The sequence below is a fragment of the Scomber japonicus genome, chromosome 2 (assembly GCF_027409825.1).
Source record: "Scomber japonicus isolate fScoJap1 chromosome 2, fScoJap1.pri, whole genome shotgun sequence".
Taxonomy (NCBI): Eukaryota; Metazoa; Chordata; class Actinopteri; order Scombriformes; family Scombridae; genus Scomber; species Scomber japonicus.
In genome coordinates, this window is record NC_070579.1 from 26153276 (window position 1) to 26177796 (window position 24521).

At 40.2% G+C, this 24521-nt stretch overlaps 1 protein-coding gene across 2 annotated transcripts in view; it reads right to left on the reverse strand.

Annotated features, from left to right (window-relative positions):
* Window positions 1-24521, reverse strand: part of LOC128373664 (E3 ubiquitin-protein ligase SMURF2-like) — a 61716-nt gene that overhangs the window by 8725 nt on the left and 28470 nt on the right. Inside the window, exons 3-11 of one of the 2 annotated variants that reach the window (XM_053333820.1) lie at window positions 23565-23673; window positions 17577-17710; window positions 13839-13904; window positions 12868-12952; window positions 12296-12379; window positions 10428-10639; window positions 7561-7645; window positions 5925-6083; window positions 4448-4501 (exon numbers count right to left, since the gene is read on the reverse strand). In XM_053333820.1, the coding sequence (XP_053189795.1) occupies window positions 4448-4501; window positions 5925-6083; window positions 7561-7645; window positions 10428-10639; window positions 12296-12379; window positions 12868-12952; window positions 13839-13904; window positions 17577-17710; window positions 23565-23673 (988 nt within the window). Of the gene's footprint in view, window positions 1-4447; window positions 4505-5924; window positions 6084-7560; window positions 7646-10427; window positions 10640-12295; window positions 12380-12867; window positions 12953-13838; window positions 13905-17576; window positions 17711-23564; window positions 23674-24521 lie in introns of both variants that reach the window. The other variant, XM_053333812.1, reaches the window with a different exon arrangement.

Here is a 24521-nt window from a genome sequence, read left to right on the forward strand (position 1 = left end):
TCTTCCTTTTGAATGGATTTGTGCTCTCAACCATCCTGATCAAGGTCCTTACAGACAACCCTTTAATGCACCACATACCGACAGAGCATTTACCCTACTAAACACTGCATACTATTTAGAAGACTGGCACTTACTGTACCGTCAAGAAACATGTGTAGCTAGTACTGTATAGACTATACATATATACATAAAATTTAATGGCAACCATATAAATCTCCACTTATATATCCATCACAGGTTAAATATACTACTACACACACATTATGCACCAAATATAATCATCACTTCTTCAAACATCAATGCAAATATTGACATAAATGTCATGAAGATTTATAAATTGGTTGGGAAAATACCTGCTGATGCCCACTAAATCTAAATTCAGTGGCAACTAAAAATACCCTCAGCAAACAATGACGTAATCTTTCAGACATATACTACGTGCTGGTGCAATTGAAGAAGCTAAGTATCTGAGAGACAGTGTGGCAGACCACAGTAATGTAGCTGTGTCTGACTGTCTGACAATTCAAGGCCTTCATCAGTCTGAGGTCGTCGGGAGCAGGGCCGTCTGAGTCACATTTAAACCAATATGTGTCTCGGTGCATCACAGGACTGAGGTGCAAACTGTAGACTCTAAATGTAGTTACATCAAATCTGTTCATGGCTACCTCATCTCGCAAACACACAAACTGTTACTGCAGACATGGGGTAAAAAAAAACAAAAAAAACACACTAAACAACTAAAGGGTGTAGCAATGGGAGGTAATAGCAAGGTTCAAGCCAACAAAAACAGGTATGCAGTTTGTGTCACCGGAGGGGAAATAAGGAAAAATGCCTTTGTAAAATACCATTCGCATTCAATCAACGACAGTGCAAGAGAGTCTGCAAGTTTGATATGTGATTTTAAAAAAATGAAGCTCCTGTAGTCAAAGCCACTAATTTGAAAGGTTTCATTTCATAGGTGTCATTAAACATAACACCTATTGTTAAAAGCATACTAAACAGAAGATTCCCCAAAGACATGACAACTTCATTCAATTTAATGACACACAAGGAAAAGTTTTTGCCTCATTTGAACAAAATCTAGGACATAGTGTCAACATTGTGTTGACAAAACACCACGCACACTTTGATGTAAGCCTGACACGCTGTCAACTATATTGTCTGACAACTCTTTCTTTCTCTGATGAAAACAGACTTTCATTATTTTGTTGTCATTTGTCATCACTCTCGTTTCAGGTCGAGGCTGACAGCTTGGCTTGCGGTGGGTTTTTATTTAGTTAAGTCAACACATGGCTTGTTTCAGTCTCTCACAATTTAATTAAAGCAAGTCTCTCCCCTGTAGCTGTTAAATGTGTCTGACTGACCATCTCTGACTTCTATCTTGGTTTTATATTTCATTTTCAGTCTGTCTGCCAGAAAAACGAAACAAAATAAAACAAAAACCAAGATCATTAAAGTCAGAAAGATGCACTCCAACAATTATGAAAACATCTTCCAGTGGTATGAGGGAAACAGAGCCCCAGCAGACAACAGCTAATTGCTGTTCTGACCAGTGTGCAAGAGAAATTTCCCTTTGTACTCTCTGCAGTATGCATACTTTCCTTTGCAACCCCCTTTCCACTGAAAGAAATCAGAGACTTGCGCTATCTGTGCAACTCTGTAGATATCTAAAGAAAACAAAGGTGCATTTTTGCTTAAATCCCACACAGCAGCACGAGGTAACATGCACTCAGCTGGTCCTGACATGCAACCCCATCAACCATCACCTTCAATCTCCCTAAATGGAAACAGGTCAATGTAGAGCTGCATTACAGCAGGGTCATGGTGACTGTCTGTGTGTGTGTGTGTGTGTGTGTGTGTGTGTGTGTGTGTGTTTGGTGGTCCTATAAGGATGTTGGGTGAAATATTCTTAAATCCTGGCGTTGATAAAAGACAGATGTCCTGACACTGAGCCAGCAGAGAGGCTGATAACTTTAACAGTTTTTGGAGCACAGCGGAGGGCGGGGAGCAGCGCCGAGAGTGAGTGAGGACAGAGGACAGAGGAGATGACAGGAGGGGGAGGTGTAGAGATGAGGGGATAAAAAAAGAACAAGGACAGTGAGAAAGAGGAGAGATTAAATGGTAGTAAAAGCAGAGTATGATAGTGGTTTGACTGGTTGTACTGGTTTCTCTTTTTCTCTTAGGGCCTTAGCGGACCTGACAAGAAAGTATAATGGGGTTAACACTGAAATGTTTCAAATGATCAGATTCTCACACATTGAGTGTGTGCATGTGTTTCACCATGAGGCCTGTATTTCTGCCTGTTGTTGTTGGGCCTGTAGTCAGTCACTCGGGGCTTTTAAATTTTGAAGTCACCCAGTAAATAATCCAACATTATGAGTCTGTTGTTGAGTCTTTCTAGCATATCCAATACAATTTACTGTATCATAGTCAAAGCTGAGAAGAAGCTAAAATAAAAGAAATGGAGTCACTGATCTATTTTAACGCAATGTCTACACATCCTGTGTAACAAAAGCAGCATGTTAGCAGAGCAGCAGCTTCTGTTCCCCATCAGTGTCTAACATGCATGGATGCATTCAGGCGCAGCATTGAGTGTAGATCACCTGCGTTTTGGTAGCACTCGGAGCCCAAAACACAATCCTAGAGATAAAATGGAAGAAAATAGACATGAAGCATGTGAGCCAATACACGGCCAGTGTAGATAGTTGTATTGATTAAACTAAGCGTATCTGTACTGTCAGATGCGCCTGAGATAGACGAATGAAAAACTCCGCTGAGGCGCTTTCTGCGTAGACACGCTATAATACTGTCAGATGCATTTTGAGAGTGTTTTGTGAGTGAAATTCTTTTTCCGCTGATACAGTGATTTCAAATCTAAGAGGAATATTAAGGCAGAATAAATGTTGCAACTTTTTGTTTACCAATAGTCTTGAGATAAATTGTTCTTGATTGTTGTTCGTCATATAATAACAAAATATTTTTTTTACAAAGCATACCAGTTGAACCTCATATGTCAAGTTTTGCCCTGTTTGAAATGCAGCTTATTTGGCTGATTAAAGTCTTAAAGCCAAAATAAAAATCTGATCTGCTTGGGCTTATTTCAAGAATCTGTTATACAAAAAGTCCAAATTTGGTTAGGTCTGCTGTGACCATATGAAACCTGCCAAATAAAGTGCAAGTGCTGCTTACCTTTATATATATATTTATCCTCAAGTTTGAACATAGCACATCTAATGCTGTGATACAAACTGCATATAGTGGGTGTTTTAATTTTGTTTTCATTAATCAGCACAAATCAAGAGTTGCCGTATTAGAAATTAGTGCTTGTTAATTTTGATATTCTCAAAGTTCTGAAACTTCGTCTGGACGCTCTCAAATCTCTCCTAATAAGGAGTCAGACAAGCAGCTAATGATGCCGACTGGATAACATAGCTAAGCTTCAACTCACAACCAGAGGCTGTTCTGACACATATGGATACTATTTGACCAAATGACCAGATGTTGATTTCCCAAACATGTCTATCGTGCCAGCCACTGTTATTGCAAGACGTTCTGACTAAGAATTTGCACTAAAAAAGCAAAGGGGAAAAATATCCACATCTTTCTATGTTCCTCTTGTTCAATTAAAACCTGCATCACACATTGGCAGGCTGAAAATAAAAGGAGCTGTCAGTCAGCCAAAATACATGAAAAACTACCCTAAAATTCAGTTTATTATACTAGTTTTTGTCTGTAATTAATACAAATCACAGGTTCCTTTCACATGAATATCGCTGACAACTTCCCTCGTTGTCATTTTCACAAAATGATTACGTTTGAAGAGCTAACACAGTGCTAAAGTGTTGAGCCCGTGTGTGTTCAGCGAGGACATGAGAATGCCTGCTAAGCTAACAGCTGCTGTGCGAACACATGTTTAGTATTATTTTCCGGAGAGGGGTCAGCTTCACCAGGTCTCTCTGCTGGTTTAGGCGGCTATGAGCTGAGCTTCAGCAGTGACAGACTGCTGACAGAGAGCACAAATACACTGAAAGATGGACTGACAAGCCCTCAATACAGACAGCCAGCCACAGTTTGTGTGTTGAACTTGAATGACATTCACATGAAAGTTAACCCTGAGGAAGGTTAAACAAAACATGTGCACATATACTGGACATTCCCCTGTGGAAAAGCATCACAGTCAGCGTTTCCTCTCAAGATAGTGTGTTTGTGTGTGTGTGTGAAGCTTTGAGTGACTGGCTGCTGAAACTGCTTTACACAAACGGCTGGGTTGAGTGTACGAAAACATCCGTCAAACTGCGTGTGCTGATTGCATTGTTCACATGCATGTATGTCAGGCCATGTGTAAATGTGTGTATGCATTTGCAGTATACTGACTGCATGCAAGTTTGTGCAGGCACACATCTGTCTGTGCAAAATGTCTGTGTGTGTATGAGTGTATTTGGGTTACCTGAGGTTAGTGTTTTGGCTGTCCATGGCCACACGGGAACCATTTGGACTTGGGCTGCTGGTGAAAACAGAAGAGGAGAAGGGAGGAAAAGCGGGAGAGAGACAAAGGAGGGAAAAAAGGGCATAAAAGAGAAGGTGAACGACAGAGAAGAGGATTGGAGCACAGAAAACAACAGGGGACAGGATGAAAAAAGTAGCAGTGAGATGGGACAGATAGGACAAAGAAAAGAAAAAAAGAGCAATACAGAGGAGACAAGTTGAAGGACAAGAGAGAAGCAAGAGAACAAAGAGAATGAGGAAATAAGCAAAAGAGGGAGACATAAAAATAGTGATGAGGTCCAAAACATGAACAGAGAGAGGAAACGGATGAAAACAGTAAAGTCAGTGAGAAAGAAGAGGAAGAGAAAAGACCATTGGCAGAGACACAAGACACACCAGGGATAGGGCAGATGGGACAAGAGGAAGAGAACAAAAATATAAGGTGAGATGAATGAAGCCAACAGTTCTCACAGTAATCATGTTGTTTGTCTGCAGTGAATAGGCACACAATATTTGACTTGTTCTAAAGCCTGGCTGTAACATATCAAAGATGCATTACACTGATATAATACAAACATAAACACCACCACTAGTCTGAAACTGCATACTCTAGGAAAAGTGTCCCTGAAAAAATGATTCTTTGATTTGCTTGTGCTTGTTTGTGAGCATCTTGTATCTTGATCATGATGAAATGGCTTCAAAGTTATCATCCCTTGGTTATTTCACTGAGACTATTGTATGTATTCAAGTAGTCAAGGTAGAGGGTATATTAAATAATATAAAGCAACATTAAATCTGCATGAAGTAATATATTTGACTATTTCTGGTCTGGACAATATTGACAGTTGTGTTAAATCACACTGCTACTGTGGCAATAAGAGGTCGAGTGATTCATGGGTGGCGATGGGAAGCTTTACAAACTATTGGAATTGGCGCAACTTGGCTTTGATAGTGACCAATGACTTGTGCAGACTCTACTGGTCATGAAGGGACATACATCACCATTTTGCATGGAGACTCCATACACAAAGTCACCATTGTAAGACTTAGGTGTAACGCCTAAGCCAAATCAACAGAAAAAAACTATACTGAGAGTTCTCCATTGCAATTAACTGTCATGGTCGTGCTGCCTCTCTGTCCTCTCCTCTGTGTGTTACATACACACACATGGAGTGAAGAGCAGTGCAAAGAGGCTGCAGAGGCTATCTGCTTTTTCATATTTGCCTTAAAATCTACAAATGTTTGAAAGCAGTGTGAGAAAAGATGTGAAAAATGTACCACCAAAACCCCCCCAAAAAAACAAACAAAAAAGCTAAAAACAAACAAAAATCACTACTTTTTATGTGCACATATTCAAACCACAGCAAAGGTAAGCCGAGGCAATGTCCTTGAATATTCTGACCTGGAGGCTTGAACGCATCAATGATTCATACACTTACTTGAGTACTAGATGCAGGTTAGCAGACAGTCGCGGGTCTGTGAACTGTGTTGTTCGATTGTTGTGGTCGACAAAGTAGACACGGCCGGTTGCAGTGTTTCTGATTTCCCAACCTGGTGGCAGAGGGCCGAGCTCCTCACAGTTCACATTGCTTAAATCCCTAAACAAAAAAAAACAAGAAACTATTAGCAACAACGATACGAAAAATGAAATCAAATTCTGAATTCAAATTCTGAATTCAACTATGAACACAAACATACTGAATAAAACAAACAGCTCTGATCATCACACTTTGTCTAGTGTAAGTATTTTAGGATTATAAAGCAATTCTATTTAATTGATGGCCACATTAGATGGGAGAAATGTTCCTCCTAAAATGGATAATTAAGTAATTATGTAATTAACATTACAGAACCATCTCCTTGGGTGTTGATTCCTATCAGAGATGCTTAAACGTGTCTTGTGGAATTAACATAAGCCCAAAATTAAACGAGAGGCTCTGCACTACTGTGGTTTTACATTTTTACCACTGTTGTTAGTTGTGATGCATTTTTAACTGTATTTCTTAAGTTCTATGGTAAACCACAGACTCACTGCTTTTAATTAAAGTGTGATTAAATGTTATCGTTTCATCAACACATATAGAGATCTAACTGGTATAAGTAATTAAATATGGGTTGGCATTAACATTTACACAAACGACTATATAGTAGGGGATTTTATTCATTATACAGCAGCTATATAAGACTCAGCCAATCAAAACACACAACCAAGCCTCTCAACAGACTCAAGAGCCTCAACACATTAACACTATCCCTCTGACCAAGTAAATGCCCCAATTTCTTGATTCTTCTTCTCTCCTGTACACTTAAACTGATATTCCTGTCAGTAGAAACCTAAAGCCTGAAATGGGATCACACCAAAGCCTGAGAGGAGGATTTGTATTTGTGTGTATGCGTGTCCTGGTGTGAAGTGAGGATACATCAGTCAGGGACACGAAGCACATGCCTTGTTGCACTCATCACAACATACTGGGTCATTTTAGTTTCTCCATCCAAAATGACCAAACCCATAGGTTACTGCTGTGAGTTGGAGAGTTGGATTTTACGCGCATGTGCTTCATCACGGATCAACAGCTACACAGACAAGACATCACCAAAAAATGTAACGCAATAGTACTTCTTGCAGTCTCTGGTGAATTAACTGATGGGCTATTGAGAGTTGGTGAAACACTATGATTGAATGCAGAACCACTGGCCTGTGGTGTGTCCAGCTGAACATCTGTCCAAAAATGTTCTTCCAAGTCCAGATCAGACTCAGGGGTTATTAGTTTGGCTGACCCTGAATTATTTCTGAAATTTGACGAATAAGTGTTTTTGAACACAACACTAAGCAATTAAATAAGAAATTAAGTGTGATACAGCCCACTCAAGTCCAGTATGGTCTTTGGGAATATGTGTCAGCATTCATACTAGGATTAAAACAATATGGACTGTCAGCACTGCACAATGTGCTATCTAATTGAAAGTAATTATGATCATATTAATAGCTATTAACATTTATCAAAAGAGACTTCGAGTGCTATGCGAGCTACGAATCTGGACAAATATGGAAAAATACAATCACAATGGAGTTACCTGGGAACCCGGGGGTCATGCCAGGTGCTGACTCCAGTCTGTGTGTGGAGGAAGTAGACCTGGCCCTGCTGAGTTGTTCTTTGCTCTAAAAAAGAAAGAAAACAGATTAGAATGAATGTGTCAAAAAAGGCACAAAAAACAGCACTGAAACAAGCCTGGAGCTGTTTGCAGGGACTGCTGAAGTGTAGCTAAATCCTTGTGGGCGAGAGCATGGAGTTTGTGTATTTTGGAGAAGAGGAAGTCTGTTTATAATTGATGTGACAGGCAAACAGCAGGGACACTGTTGACCTAAGAGTTTCTTAAGGTGTGTGCCAATGCAATCAATTAGTTCCTCTACGGTCTCCAATAGGCCTATCCAACGAGGATGGGGAAATTAAAATATGTAGGAAATTTATGAAAGACTTCCATGAGTGTTTTTCCTTGCGGAGAGTTACTTGCTGCATCTTAGTTGCCTTGTTTTCTCTTAAAGGATGGTGTGTACTCTGAGAGTCATCCACCCCTATCAATCTCCAAAACCAGAGGAAATGGAAAGGAAAATGCTGCCACTCATGCCAAAACCACTAATATAATATATTGTAAACAAATAAGGGAACCGAGGACACCAAGAAGGAATCTGAGAAGAGTGGTTCTCATTTGTAACCCATCATTGGCTTGTTGGATCCTCGGTTTCATCCAGCTCATGGATGAATGGAGAGTGAGTGTGTGAATGTTGGCACAAAGTGTGTGTGCTGCACGGGTATGTGTGTGTATTCACCCACTAATCCATCACTACACCCCCACCCCAACTTCCTACTGGCACAACTAATTTCCTACCCACCTCTCGCTCTCCTTTTCACCCCCCCCCCCTCACACATTCCCTCTCTCTTTTCTCTCATTCTCTCTCACGCTCTCACCACACCCAGCCAGCGGTTCAGAGGGTTCAGCTGAGGAAGAAAGCCCACTAAGTTGTTGGGCATCAGTGACTCACTTTGTCCGACCTCGGTGAGCCTCAGACGCAGCAGGACATTTCAAAAGGGGGCACAGGTCCAACAGTGCCATTCTAAATCGCTGGCGTACAGCACCACACTTAAAATAATAATTTATTTTACAGACTCTGTGGGTATTGTGGGGTGCATTATGGTTGACTGTGAAAAGTGTTCTTTTTTTTTCTGGAAGAAACTTTCAGATGCTGGAAAGTTTACTGTGTCTGTACTTGTGCAGCTTCTGCATTATTTTCCCGTGTTTGCATGCCGGCCAGTTAAAGAATTACATATATAAAAAATAGCCTATGACCTAAAGTGCCTGCACGGAGCTAAACACTGTGCTAGGAATATCCTGCTTCTTTTCACTGTGAGAATATCAGCTGGCAAATCATTCAAATGGGAAGTATTTAAGGAGAGGAGAGGAGAGGAGAGGAGAGGAGAGGAGAGGAGAGGAGAGGAGAGGAAGGGTATTTATACATAGACAGTGTTGATTGTAGTTGTCATTATGTGGTGTTGTGAGGTGGTGGGGGCCAAGAGGAGGGTGGTATTAGAAAAAATGTGAGTGAGCCCAAGAACAAAGCAGGCAGACAGAATATGAAAACAAGAAAAGGTGATACAAAGGGCATCTGAACTGTATTCTCATCATAGAGAGAAGCTCGAAACACCACCTCATGGTTGTATGCCTCCGTCATCTAGTCAAGTTGCAGTTTACATGTATGATTTTCCAGACTTATATAACATTTGTAGTGAAGATTTTGAAGGAATTCAATAGGAAGTTTAAATGGCACAACAGCCAACTAAAGCCTGACACTTCTGGACTTCCTTCATGCAAAATCGTCAATGATGTCATCATATGAAATCTGCTCCCCTATTTTGTGATTGATAACTAAGACTGAACCAATTCACCTTGGAAGTGCACAGATTCATTTTGTATTCCCTTTTTTTTTGCCATTTCACACAATAAAAATGTGCATGAACTATAGGCCTGTATTTATAATATTATGAATGAAATGTGCGTTATTTGGAAGAAAGTCAAGGTGTGACTGACTTTAGTCCACTAATTCCATTAGAGTATTGCTCTATTAAGTGGCTCCCCCGTTCCCCCCTGCCTGTTCCAGTAGGGAGCCGCAGAGGTGAACTGTTCCCCCCTCCCATTCTCTCACAGCTTCTGTGCGCACGGCACCATCTCAGCAAGCAGGGGTGCATGCACAACAGAGTGATAGATTGACTTGACGTGCAAATAATAGAAAACGCAGTCGCGGTGCAAAGGTTTTTTTTTTTGGTTAAGATTTTTTTTGGCATAGACACCTTTATTTGACAATAGAGAGACAGGAAATTACGGGAGAGAGAGGGGGTGTGACATGCAGAAAGGTCTGCTGGCCGGGACTGGAACCGGGGTCTGCTGCGTATATGGCATGTGCTCTTAATCCTGCGCGTGCATTGTTGTGAAGTAACTTAATTTTATACAGGTCAATACAGTTTTGTGTCAACACCCCAATATAAAGGGCTGCCCTAAAGACTTTTGACTGGTTCAGCAATGTAGGTTTGTTTTTATTTTAAACTATCTAATTGTTTCCATCCAGTTTTAACAAAGAACCCTGGGAGATTGTCCGCAGTCCCTATGAGATAAGCGTTTACATGGTTATACATATCTACAGCAGCATGATCTGTAGACATCACGCAGCACACTGTTGAATATCAAAACATATATAAATAATCCTCCAAAGACTTGCCAAAATGTTCCAAAAACACACTTCTCAGTTTAATGTTTACTTTTAAAGGCTGTATTCTTAACTTTAAAATTGTAATTCTACCTGGTTCACAGAATGAAACCTCAACAATTCATCAGTTGGTGGAAGGACAGTGTGTGTGTGTGTGTGTGTGTGTGTGTTTGCAGTCTCTCACCATAACCCTCAGGCAGGTCAGGTGGCGTATGCAGGTGTGTTCGACTCATGTAGTTACGGTGCCGCTGCGATCGAACCCTTCTCTCCTGGAGTCGCTGTTCACCTGGCGGGCCGCTGGCCTCTGCCCCGTTAACGGGCGTCATCACTGGCGTGTTCTCGTCCACCACACAGCTCAAAGGACGCCCTGATGGGCTGGAGTACTCTGAAGCGGGCCTGGAAGTGAGCAGAGAGTTTGCATGTGTTGCACTGTAGGTGTGTTATGGGTTAAGTGTCAAGCAGCTTTATTTGCTCTAGTGATGTCTAGACATACACACATGCAGAGTGTAATCATTGGAAACCAGCCTGTGTCATCAGTATTCAAGAAGAGAAATTAATTTCATGGTTATGGTTAAGATTAAAGTGATATGAAGGATTATGGGTCGCATAAAAGGAAACAGAAAGATTCTATTCTCCAGTAGACTCTTTAGTGTGTTTGTGTGCTACTTAAGAGCAGGACTTTGAAAGCAGAAATCTGATAAGCAAACACAAACACAGACAGGCTGGCTTACTGACACTGACTGCATGTGTGTGTGTGTGTAACAAGTCTGACCGCTGTCTGGCCGTCCAGAGTTACTGACGCCTTGGCTATCTAAAACCTTGGACCCTTGTCTGTCAATCCACCTCCTCCCTCCCATTTCCTCTTCCCCCCCACCCCTCACTTATGTACCACCTCTCCCTCCTCATTCCATCATGGTATCACTCTTCTTCACAGTGTCAGCCATCCACAGTACTCCTCCAATGTGCACTCTCACGACTAGCTTGTGGACCAGATTACATTTATTGTCAGTCAGGAGCAGTGACGAGGGCCAGTGAAGATTAGTGAGAATATTTAAAAAAAAACTGGTGACCACCCACAACTGTCTGCTTAAGAAAAAGAAAGCTTAGAGCTGAAGTAGAGACAATTTTTTTTTTTACAATATTCCTTTATGTAACTTGTTGGCTAATGTGCTTTATAAAAAAAATGTACATTGTATTTTCTACACCTGCTGTAACATATTGAAGGGAAAAATGGCAAAAAAAAAAAAAACTACCTCATTCCTCTTTTTACAGTTCCTCTATTAACTGCCATTCTTCCTTTTCACTCACCTTATCCTCTTCCTCATCAACGATTTTCATTAAATCCCTCTGTACCATCTTACTCCTACATCTTCCTCCAACTCACCATCTCCACTTCCCTCCATGCCCCACAACTTAACTTTTTCTTCACCTCTTCCTGCCCGTCTAACCTTGCTCCGCTTTGCTGCCTGGGGACTACTACAGATGTGTAGTAAGAGAGGGTGAGGTGGTGGGTGGTGGTGATTTGTTTGCTGACTCCCCCTGACGGCTCCACTGATATGTGCCAAGTAGGAAGGCGACAGTTGTTCCTGCAGGAACAGGGGCCAAGTAAAACCTGGCAGCCCGACTGGCTGGCTAGTTTATTTATGGGTGTGTGTGAGTGTGCGTGTGAGTTGCAGAGGGGTGGGGGGAGGACTAAGGAAATTGACAGCAATTCACTCATTACCAACAGATTGTCATTGTTGTGTTGTGAGTAGGATGGAGCTAAGTGGAAGTTTTTTCAGAAAAAAGAGAAGTAGCGGAAAGTAAAGCCACTTAAATAGGCTACCCCCCCCCACCCCCACCCTCTGTTTTTTTTTTTGTTAAAAAAGGTCAAGTTTGTTGTGAATTACACAATGAATCAGTGTGACTGTGTTAAAAGCAGGCCGTGTTGTATTAAGGATCATAAGATTAAGGCCACAGTAAAGCTTACATTTTAGCATGGCTCTGTTTAGTTATATTCTATATGGTTCAAAGTTGAAATTGAACATATGTGCAGTATGTGTGCAGATGTACCTGGTGGGTCTCTCCCATTGTGTGGTACGAGTGATGTGGTTCAGGTACTGTATCCTTCCTGAGGCTGTCCTCCTCTCTTCCCATCTGTTTAGTGCACAAAATAAGACAAACAAATAAGCAATATGCATCTATCTTGCATCAAGCAATGTAAAAAAATCTAATTGATACTTTTGTCCACAACTTTAAAGATGCTCATCTTACAGCTAGAGATCCACCAATTGCAATTTCTTTTGGATTACAATTTTGATCTGATTACAATTTTCTTTCTTTATAAGAATTTAATGAGAAAGATTTATTTAATTTCTTTACATATGTTCTTTCTTTCAAAGAATTATAATTGACAGCATACACAAACATTTCTGAAATTCTTTTATATGTTCATATAAAAAAAGAACTACTTAAAAAGCTTTCGCTGCTTTGCCTTTGCTTGCCAACCCACCATGGTTGTGTTTTCTTTAAGTTTGATTTAATTAGTTATTCTAAATGTTCAATCAAAATAGCTCTAGATATATGGAAACAAAGAAAAAGCAAAGCAATGTGCTGACTATTCGGACGCCTGTGATTATACTGACCCATCGGGTAAGTCATTGTCAAACAGGCGACTGCAATCCACCACCGGTCCTCCTGTACCGATGCGATCCCTGGACTGAAGACTTACTATACAATTAATAAAGGAAGGGGAAGATGGTAGATCAGTGAGATGTTATTATCCATATTTCTCAAATCATGATAAATAATAAATAATAAACTATGTTTCATTCAGCATTTTGGATTAAGTCTCTATCTGGACTCCAGTTCCATCGATACTGTCTTAACATTTTTTTTAAAGATTCGTATGACATCAAGGCAGAGGAAATCAAAAATAAGAATTGGAAAAGACTTTACTGGCAGGTAGCAGACATTAAATATATAAATATATCCCTGTGTTTTTGTATATAAAGCCAGAGGAAAAAAACTAAAATTCCACTCTGCGGTTCAGTGGTTAGGTAATGAACTGACTCAGAGTATTGAGACAGATGAAGCAGTCTGGGTCAAGTTGTGTTCTCGAATGTTTGAGAAACACAATGCATTGAGACATCCAGACATGCAGAGTTGTGTCTGATGCAAATCAGTTCAACATTTGGCTTCATAATTTAAAATACTGAAAAGATGCGGTATGTGAATATTCCTACCTGGGGATAGTTGATTGAGGATTAAGTTTCTATTTGCAAAATACTGATTCGTTCATATTCTGTACTAAGTGAACCACTAGGGAGCAGTGCCAACTGTGTCCTCCAGCAGTTAATTGGTTCAGTGTTTTCAGAGAGCAAATGTGCAGTGAAGCTCTGGGATGTTACTGGAAGTGTCCACCAGGAATTGTGATTGAAAATTCAACATTAATAAATATAATGGGACCTAAAATGCACTGTGTTTTTACTTACAGCAGAGGGACAGGCTAACAGAAGCATGTACACACATACAGTATACCTATGGTTTGACTTGTTTTCTATTCCAACATATGGTATATGCAACTTAACTGTGAGTGTATGTGTGTGTTTCTTACCAACTATTTGTCCTCTCACAGTATCATTGTCATTGGGGCCCAGTTTATTTAGGTCCAGTCTCTGATCTGCAGGGGAAAAAATAATGTCCTTATTAGCAACCATGAACACATCCAGGTGATGTGCTAAGGTGATTTGTAACTTTCAAAATTTTACACACATGTTATACATGTTATTGGGCGTTCAGACCACAAACACTACTGCGTTAAAGAAACACAACAGGCTGTGTTGGTGTGGGTGTGTTGCTTGCTGTTGAAATGATGAAACAGTATCCAGGAAGGCCAACTTGAGTAACAGATCCATGACATTAAAAGGCTTATCGGATGATAAAACACTGCACAGACGTTTATAATACAATGACAGGATGTTACAACTCTGTAAAGTTATGAAAGTGATCATTGCGATGTTCACCAGCAAGGTGCATATATTTGATAGGCTAAAACAGGGAATTGCTGTATAACTAATTGAGGCAAAAGTTAAGCTAGGTTTAAGATTTGTGTGTGTTGTGATTTTTTTTTAGACTTCAAAAGGACTGAGATAAATGATCAATATAAATAATAATAATAATAATAATGATGCCAACATTTTGCATGAAAAAAAACAACATTTGGAGAAACAAAAAAAAAAATCACAAAATATGGATGAAATATGTTAGCAGTTGTTGTTTCTGGATAAGCAAGGATTCATTGTCTGCTCAGCACCGGACAGCAGTGCCAGACACAGACAGCACAGAAACATAACCCAGGAAGACTCTGAACAAGATCCAGACACACTCAGCAGTCTGTGTCTCTCTCACACACTAAATCCCACAGGAAGACAGGCACATGACCAGTCCAGCTGACCAGCAGAGGAGTTATATTAATCGATAGCCATTAACAATACAATCTGTGTATTTGTGTGTGTGCGTGTGTGCGTGTGTGTGTGTGTGTGTGTGTGTGCGTGTGTGCGTGTGTGTGTGTGTGTGTGTTGGGAGTCCTGCAAGGGTTTTGGCTTACTTAAATATATAAAAAAAACATATTCAGACATAAAATGTGAGTGTACAGTAGGAGAGAGGAGAGAGGAAGGAGAATATGCAAAGGGACAGAAAAAGACAGAGAGAGAGAGAGAGAGAGAGAGAGAGAGAGTGGGAGAGAGAGAAAGGAAGATAAAGAGATGCCCCACTTTTCCATGCACAAAAACTGAAGTCAGACTGGATTTGGATTTGTCATGTCTTTGCTTTTTCTGTATGAAGTTGTATGTGCATGACATGGTGTGTCTGTATAAACTGTGTGTGTGTGTGTGTGTGTGTGTGTGTGTGTGTGTGTGTGTGTGTGTGTGTGTATGTGCGTGCATGCATCTGTTCCGGATACGTGTCTAGACTAAACAGGGATGGCCTAAGCCTTACATGGCTGGAATAGTAAGCAGATTTTTCTCTTAAATAAGAGGGAAACAGAGAGACAGAACATTTTGAGACATTAAACCACAAGTTCTCACCGCACCAGTTAATTCCTCAGAGCTATGAAAAATGTGTGTTGCAATGAACTAACTACATATGCGTCCCTGTTTGCATGTAAACCCATATGTGTAGATGTGACTGTTTTTATGTTTTTATATCTGTTCATTTAGCATATGAGCGTCCATCTCAGCATGTGTGCATCTGACTTTAATTACAAAAACATGTACAAAATGCATGCATACTGCAGCAGTATCACAATCAGTAAAAATCATTAGCAATTACGTCAACACTATAAATAAACAACTGGGTTCAAAGCGAGGCTTACTAACATGTGTAGTCAGTCAAGTCATTTTGAAAAAGTGCTGGTATGTGTGTGTGTGTGTGTGTGTGTGTGTGTGTGTGTGTGTCTTAGTGAGTTTGTGGGTTCAGAAGTGGGGCAGATGACTTAGAGGTTTGTGTCTGCAATGCTACAGGAAGTGGAGCTCAGTGTGCAGCCAGACAGACTTCTAGCAAATACAAAACAATCGCTCCAAGTCCCCTTCTGGTCTGCACAACTGTGTGTGTGTGTGTGTGTGTGTGTGCAGGAGTGAAACAGCTTTGTGCCAATTTGTGTTTGCGTTGGATGACAAAGTGATGTATGTGTATGAATATGACTTCTAGGAACCAGGACAATTCCAGTAAACTCTTTTGTGTGTCTGAGTGTTTTTTCATGTTTGTGTCTGTGTGCATCTTGGTCAGACCACAGACTGGGCACAGTTCAGAAGTCTGCAGCGTACTGGGCAGGGACAAAGGGATTATGTGAGGACCCGTGTCTTGTCATAGATCATGTCTGTCTGTCCACTTCCTGTGGCTGTGACAAAGTATATTTTCTGCATGTTGGCTGAACAGTAAGTGGCAAGTGTGGAGCCTAACTGGAGCCTATACTGTCTGTTTCTGGATGTTGTGGGTAAATCTGAGGGCATGTCCTCTGGCACATAGTGAGGTAGAGTATGGCACCAGGCTACTATAGCTGTAAGGGTCTCTTTTTCTGTTGTGGTTTTTGGTTGATTAGGGGGTGGACTTTATGAGCCAAAGGTGCAATTTAGCACTATTCTGAACTATTACTTGAAGTATTTAGCTTGACAGTATGGAGTTGGCATAAGATGTCATTCATGCAAGTATCCAGCTATGCAGTTTGGATTTAAAAAGAGCGTGCAATAAATGGCAATTATATTCAGGGCGTGACTCTGTAGATCAGATGAATGGAAATAAAAATGCCGGATACTTTAAAAAAATGGGAAAAATGTAACTCAGGGTGGTGATGCCAACACATGTCTGTCTGACTGACTGTGTTCAAGAGAGGACAGGAAGATGGATTGAGGGAGAGGAGAATGAATGGAAAGAATGTTAATTTGACAGTATGGACTACAGTTAAGCATATGTGTCAGTATCAGCTGACTGGTAATGCCAACAAGGCATACAGAGCTAACAAGCATGTGGCCATGTGGACTGTACAGGGAAAATAAGAGCTGTTGGAAAACAAAGGCACAACACAAGGGCAATAATCTAAACCCATGCATGCAGATGGGAAATCATCCATTTGAGAATGTGTCTGTGCAAAAACATTTCATGTTCATTTATATTGGGATTAACTTGCCGGTCAACTAAGGACTATCAAGGCAAATGTCACACAAGTATCTCCACACAACATAATTCTTCCTATATTTACATCTGGGTCCAAACAGTGACAACAAGTATATCAGCAGTACTGTGCTTCCAAGAAAAAGTGAATTGTTTCCTTGACAGAAACCCCTCCCTTGGCCTCATTACAAGTTGACTATACATCAAGACAAGCCCCACTGCTGTATAATAAATTGTGACTATTGATTTGGTCCCAGGTGCCAGATGTCTACAGCAGACAATATTTATGTTATGCTTTGCCTGAAGGAGCTGCTACGTATCACAGCCATAAATCAATGGCAACAAATGGCCAACACAGGAGCAGCAGCAACAGCAGGCTGCAAGCTGGGGATGAGGCAGCTCCCCATGTAGCAACAGGCTAGCTAACTATCTAACCTGGTTCCCGGACATGAAGTTGGTCTCTGCTGTTGGTGACACTAGGCAGGATGTGTGTGCATACGTGCGTAACAAACGGTTAGCTGTCTTGCATGCTTCACCCAATCACTTTTTAGCCTCCTCGTCACTCTTCAGTAACAAACCAGTACCTTAGGGTAAGCTCACGGTGAGGACATACAGACAGAGCAGACACCAGTGACCGGTTTTCAGTGTGTTCAGAGAAGCAGAGAACACACAAATGGATACTTACAGCCTGTGTCTTTGAGTCTGTTGATGGCATTGGACAGGAGGCGGACACAGCCCAGAAAACCTGCTCCCTGCTTTTTGTGGATCTTCTTGTGGTTCCACACACTGATGGTTATGGAGTCTGCCTTTCCAATGTATCTGACAGGGGAAGAACGAATGTGAAAGAAAACAGATCCGTAAGACAGGAAAGGGGATTGATGACATAATGAAAAGGAGTTTACAACTCTGACATTATGCGACTAATGAAACATTGCGCATGGGTTTCAGGAAAGTTAAGACATCTTTGTGCTCAAGAAAACTTTCCAGAACATTAACACATGTCATTAACAAAAGCACAGACCAAAAAACTATACTTGTATTTTGCATCTTTCTCAACCACTTCTCCTTGACAGCAAGAGAACAATGCACAACGTGTTGGCGGTGTAGGCCTTCAGACTGTGTAATGAGGCCGATTAGCAGATTTTAAAGTAACTTGTGACTATGTGCTTGTGTGTGTGTGTGTGTGTGTACAGTTAGTGCAGCTGAAGCCAGTCTAGTCGTGGTTGAGGAACAGAGGAAGTCCCTGTGATGTGCTCCACCACTGTCTGAGACCTAGACAGCTCTTATGGTAAAAGTATACTCACACTGGGTTCAACATTCAAATGCATAATCACAAATTGCTGACACACATACACCTAATTACAGTCTAGCAGCCAAACTCTATATTACACTGTATATCACCAGCAAGGTGAGGGGTTCCCCTACTAAAACACATCAAAAAGTATAAGTTAGTGATTTAGTTTCTAGCAACTACCTGAAAATTAGCAGTGATTAGCAATTTAAATGTGTCCTCTTGCATCTGGTGTTGATGCGGCTATGCTTATTAATTATTGTCTCATTCCAGCTGTTTAAAACTTTATGTTTGACAAATAAATGGAAGAACACAGTGTTTTAGGCTATGAAAGTTTCACTTTTTCTTGACTAATTCAAGTGAGTTAATTAAAAGCCTATTTGCAGAGAACTGGATGCTTATAGAGAAGAAACAACTGTCTTAGAAAAGGTTTCTGTCACATCATAATATGAAGGTGGGAGTGTGTATAATATTTCAATTGTAAGGACAACTTGGAGGATTTTTAAATCATAGACAAAAAAATAAACAAAACAGAAACAGCTGAATGGCTTAACTTCTATTTTATTCGTGTTTCTAATCAAATCAGTGCTGTTGTTAATACTTTGTGCTGTTATGTTTCACTTTGGTTTCCTGCAAATTTTGAACATGGTGATTCTACACAAATTGGCTCTCTGAGGACTAATAATAAAGTATGAAGTTCTAAATTTAATCTCTGACTATTCTCTTCCCACACAGTGTTTTTAGATTAACAGGGCAATGTGATGCAGAGGTGTATGTACAAGGAACTGCCTTAGAGTAACAAAAAAAAAAAAAAACGGAAAAAGAGAGACAACTGAAATAGCTGACGAGACAGTGACTGAGCATCTGAGGATAAGAGAACAGGTAGAATAAAATGTTATTTCCTCCCTCACTATAATTGAGCCAAAACAGTCTTATGAAACCATGTCCACTGATATAACACGATAGATATTGAACTAGTACAACACTCCTATCAACTGAAAAATGTGAGTGGGTTGAAATGCTGAAGGCAGAGTACATTGTTAACATTGATTTATCACTGTACTGCAAAGCAGATAGATGATGATACAATATCACTATAGAGTGAATCCACCAGGACTACAGGATATTTTTGTAGATGGCTGTTGGTAGATAGGCTGGCTGTACTTTAAAAGTACAATCTCTTAAGGCCACAACATACCTAATATGGAAATTGGTGGACACACTGAACTTATCCGCTATATGCAAAAGTCTGGTAACTCACAGACCAGGTCTCCTCATATGACCTAGTCTGATCTGAAACTGGTTTGCATCACTTACTGACTGTGTTGCGTTTGCACAAGTGTCTCTTCATATCCCTATTCTAACATATTGTCCTTAGCTAGCTTGGTTTTCTAACACTATCTATGGATATCTGCACATTTACTAGGTTGGACCGTAACATATTCAGTCACCTGGTTCCACTGTTTGAATAATCTTCACATTTCCCAGAAATTTCCATGCAACAAATCACATAGTTTAAACAATTCAAAGCCTGCAGAAAGTATGTATGTTGACCCATGTTTGACTGCACGTCTCTTTTTTAAAAACCTTTATTTGAGGAAGCCTCTCTTCTGCAGGAAGAACCTGATCACATTCACACCTGGAAGCTTCCCAGTGCAACCAAAGACTGATCTGCTGGCCACTGAGCAGCTCCATTGGAGCGGTTGGGGTTAAGGGCCTTGCTCAAAGGTACTTCAGTGGTGGTAAAGAAGGAAGGGCAAGCGCTGCTTTTTCACTTTTCCCACCCAGAGTTATCCTGATTGTTTTTCCAAATGCTAATGCCATAACCGCCACAATAATGATGACAATAATATGCCAGAATACTGTAATTAATGAAAAGATATATAACATTAATCCTTAATTAAGAATACATTTATATTATTCTTGAATACTGAACAAGACGGTGGTTGAGCACAAAGAAAACTGTTAGAAACAATTACACACACACACACACACACGCGACACACACACACACACACACACACACACACACACACAATTAGGAGGTTACAGCAACAACAAAAATAAGGGTTAGCACTCTTAATCCTGCAGACAACAGTGGTGGAGGAGAAAAATGTTCTTGGGTCAAATCCAGATTAGCTTTCCAGGCTACATACTAAATCCAGACCTGCAGGACTTCCCAAAGCTTTTCTTGCCAAGGAACATACATTACATTGGGAAATCAAAAATAAGATTTCTTTCCAGATTGGATATATTTTATATTAATGTTGGACAGCCTTCAGTTGTCAACATCTGTAAAGACAAAAATAAATCAGAGTGGAGAATCTACAGCGCTGGCTCATCCATATTAAGTAACTTGATCTGTTTTATGTATATTGACTTGATGCCAAAGCATACTTCTGAGATTCCTTCAAAATTTAAATTTACTGTACCGTTACTCTGACCCAACCATTTCACTTCTTCTCATTGTCCGTATACTTCCACAGACTTTTCCTGCCTCTCTTAATAGAAAGCTGTGAATAATTAAACAATAATGTCTTTCACAAAAAGTACATTAAGTTCTGGGTGCAGTCCAAACACATATGGTTTAAGTGCTTCCTAAAGGTGGCTGAACCTTATCTGTCAGTTCAAGATTGAGAAAGACAAATTACTTATTGAATATACAACCAAACCTATGGCCCTTTCAAGGCAAGCAGAAAACAACTTACTTTCTGCCCAACTCACTACAGACAGGAATGGAGCAGAAAGAAATCTTTCCGAGGTTAAACCACTACCGATCAATGTCTGGAGTGCCTGACTCTTTGATTATATTGTGGTGCGTGTGCCATTTAGACCTCCAAGGCTTGTGGTAGATGTGATGAAAAGAGTCAACTTGGCAACTACTGCCATTGAATTCTTAATACAGAGAGCCATAAGGAGTTTAAAATTTGGTGTAGCAGTGCTAGTGCCATCGGCATATTCTGCATTTTTATTACAGGGGACAAAGCATATCCCACTCAGGCAGAGTGTGGGAAGACTGGTAAAGTACCACAGGCTCTCATGAGGAGAGAGGGTGCAGACTGTGCAACATGTACAGCATTTAAGATAGAGTAAAGACAGAAAGAGCGGAGAGCCAATCTGACCTACTCAACAAAGCAATGTGAAGACCTCCACTAAAAAGGCTGAAAGTTGGAGGCCCAGCATGAGGAGGCAACTTGCCCAAATCAAACCTAAATAGTACTGTGAGCTCATCAACTTTCAACCCTTCAAAATGTTTCAAATAAATTGGCTTGGTCTTTGTGTCCTGCATTGTTTTTTGCCCAGGAGACCAATATGAATTATGGAGCATAATTTTTAGTTTAAAAAACAAAACGGAAATATAACTTTTTCAGAGTATTTATGATACGTAATATAAGACAGCGTGGCCCCTGGCAGCGTCAGTGTCATGTGGGAATAAACCCTACCTCCTCAAGCTGAAAGGGGGCTGGATATGGGGGTGTGGCGAGATGGAATTCTGCCAAGCCCACACTCCCATCTGCTTTCTGTGGCATGTTAGCCATTTCCTGAAGCAGAGGAAGAGGCCAGGGGTCGCTGGCGGGGAACACACTCCTTCGAGAGGGTGGGGATCCAGAAGAGGGAACAGAATTATGTAAAAAGAGGAGGGGATCTGAGGCTGATGTTGACAGGGCTGAAGAAACGTTGGGAAACAGGTGTGGGTTTGAGAATCAAAGTGAGCATCTAGAAAGGCTAGATGTATTGGTGTTTACAGGCAGAGGTGAAGTCAATGTCTGCATGAATACTTGAAAATTACAGATCTTCCACAACTGGGTTTCATTAAAATTCTAATGAAGTAGCTGAAACTAACAATTACTTATTATTATATTAATTATCCATTTATCACTCTATTAATCATTTTGTCTATAAACTATAAAAAAAGTTCCCAGATTCAAAGGTGATCTTCAATAGTTGTGTTTTGTATGATTAGCATGCCAAAACCCAAAGAATATCACACAATATAAGTTTATATTTTTATAATTTTTTTTAAATGATAAAAAAGAAGATACATTTAAAACTCCTGATTTTCTTCACTTCTGTTTGAAAATGTAATTATTTTCTGTCCATCGACTGATTAAGTTATCTACTTTTTGCGGCAGCTCTATTTATAATATTTATATTTGCTGCTTTTTCCACAAATAATTAAAATTAACTTTACTTTATAAATTCACCCATATAGAGCCGCCCTATGCTAACACACCTATTGTCATACATATTTTCACTATATAACTGTCACCCTGATTCTATTGTTTTTCTGCCTGCCATTGACTTCACGGCCCTTTATATCTCTCTACTGCTCCTGATTGTTTCTATGAGGCTTCATTTTCCCTCACTCCTTCTTCTTTCACCACCTTTTCTCTCCATCTTACATCAATGCATACGCTTGGTTGCCAGTGGGTCCTTAGGGTCCTTTGGGGTGATACCTTCTTGTAACAGCCTGTCAAGACAGACCTCAGCACAGAGAACATTCACAGCACACGGCCCCAGTGAAAACAGCTCCTCCTGCCACTGAGTCAGGTTCATAGTTTCATGGGGGCATTTCAGAGTGTTGTGGTCATCTTGTTCAGATCTTTTTGTAGTAAGTCCACATGTTGTTGTAACTTTACTGGGCAATGTGGCCAGAAAATATAAGCTTTTTTTCCCTTTTGTTTGACTTTTGCATTATTCATCAAGTCTATTTGAATTACCAGTGATTTGCATTTACATGTCTAAGACTGACAGAAAGTGGAATGAAAGCTTCCTTGATAGAAAAAAAAAATCAAGTTTCAAGATTTAACTTTATATAGATTTACAAAGGTTAAACCTGAAACAGATTACCATAGTAAAGTTTAAGAAAAACACTCTAAGCGTCAGTCTTTATACAGCCTCGTTTGGCTCAGAGAGGGTGACAAATGCAGAAAAATAACGAATTAGACAAACTCCAATTCACAGAGGACATTGTTCAGAAATAAGTCATGGTGTGCAAAAACATTTAGCAAACCCCTTCTTCAAATATCCAAAAAAGGCTAAATCTGTTATTTAAGAATGCAAGAATTCATATCAGTATGAGGTTTTTTTTTTTTTCTAAGCCAAAAATCTCATACTGTATGAATTTGTCTTTGGTGATGCCTGTGGTATGGAATGTCTAAAATCTCACTCTTCTGGATGTTTTGTTCACATGTAAAACAGCTCAGAAGGTTTACAGAAGGGCGTTTCTCCACACAGAAAAGAGACAAAAAGAGACTACATTACTGAAACATTTGTCATATCAATGTTTCAAGAACAATAGATTCTGTGTGGTTTCAAATGACATCATACACAAAATCAATCAATCAGCAGCATGTCAGACCAGCGCTCTTGTGTACTTACAGATCATAATGTTGATTCCACTTTGGGTCCAGCGTATTTCTCACAGTGTCTGTAGAGTGGCATTGTCCTGAGCCATCCACCACCACTTTGGCAAAGGGATCTGGTAACCCTGTTATACCAAAGCAGAAGAGACGGGGGGGCAAGGTTAGAAAACTCTTGTGAGGTCAACAATACCTCTTTCATGGAGAAAAACACTGACATGGCAGCCCATTTATATGAGACTTTAAATTCTGGTTTTCACCATTCACAGAGACGCAAGGCACTGTAGATATATACACGTCTTCTCACAGTCTCTTAACCTTAAAATGACAGAAAAATAGATGCAGTAAGCACACCTTTGCAACTTCTCACGTGTTTCGAACAGAAACACCTGCTGATGAAAGCCAAGCAGTGTCTGACCTGTGTTCAACTCAGGCTGAGATGATGGCCATGAAACCAGGTCAAATTGAACACATACGCAAAGGGTTAGGGTTAGGGTTAGGGTTAGGGTTAGCAGTTGTTTGAGTTTGTAGATCTTGGTCACCTCACTTCGTCATGTTCTCAGATACTTTGCTTTAACTTGGGTTGATCGGCTTTGGGACACCAACCACTGACTCCAACCACTCCCTATATCTTACAGGTCATGTAACTTTAAGTGTTTTGCTAGCTAAGAGTGTTTTTCCCCCAAATCTTACTTAATCCCTCTTAATAAATCCCACAATGGCAACTAAAACATGTTAACTACATTTTCCACAATGTGAATTATTTTAAACACAGCAAAGAGACGGAGTGCTGCAAAATGTGGAACAGCTACAATAAAAGGCAAGTCTTTCCAACAAATCTGGATGGAAATCTGTTGGAAATCTGATAAGGGACTCTTCATGGTGCATTTATCATCAGGCGTCTCTGTGTAAGTATGCATGTGTGTATATGTGTGTATTTCACAGTTGTCAGTGTATACACCTTTGGGCACCGATA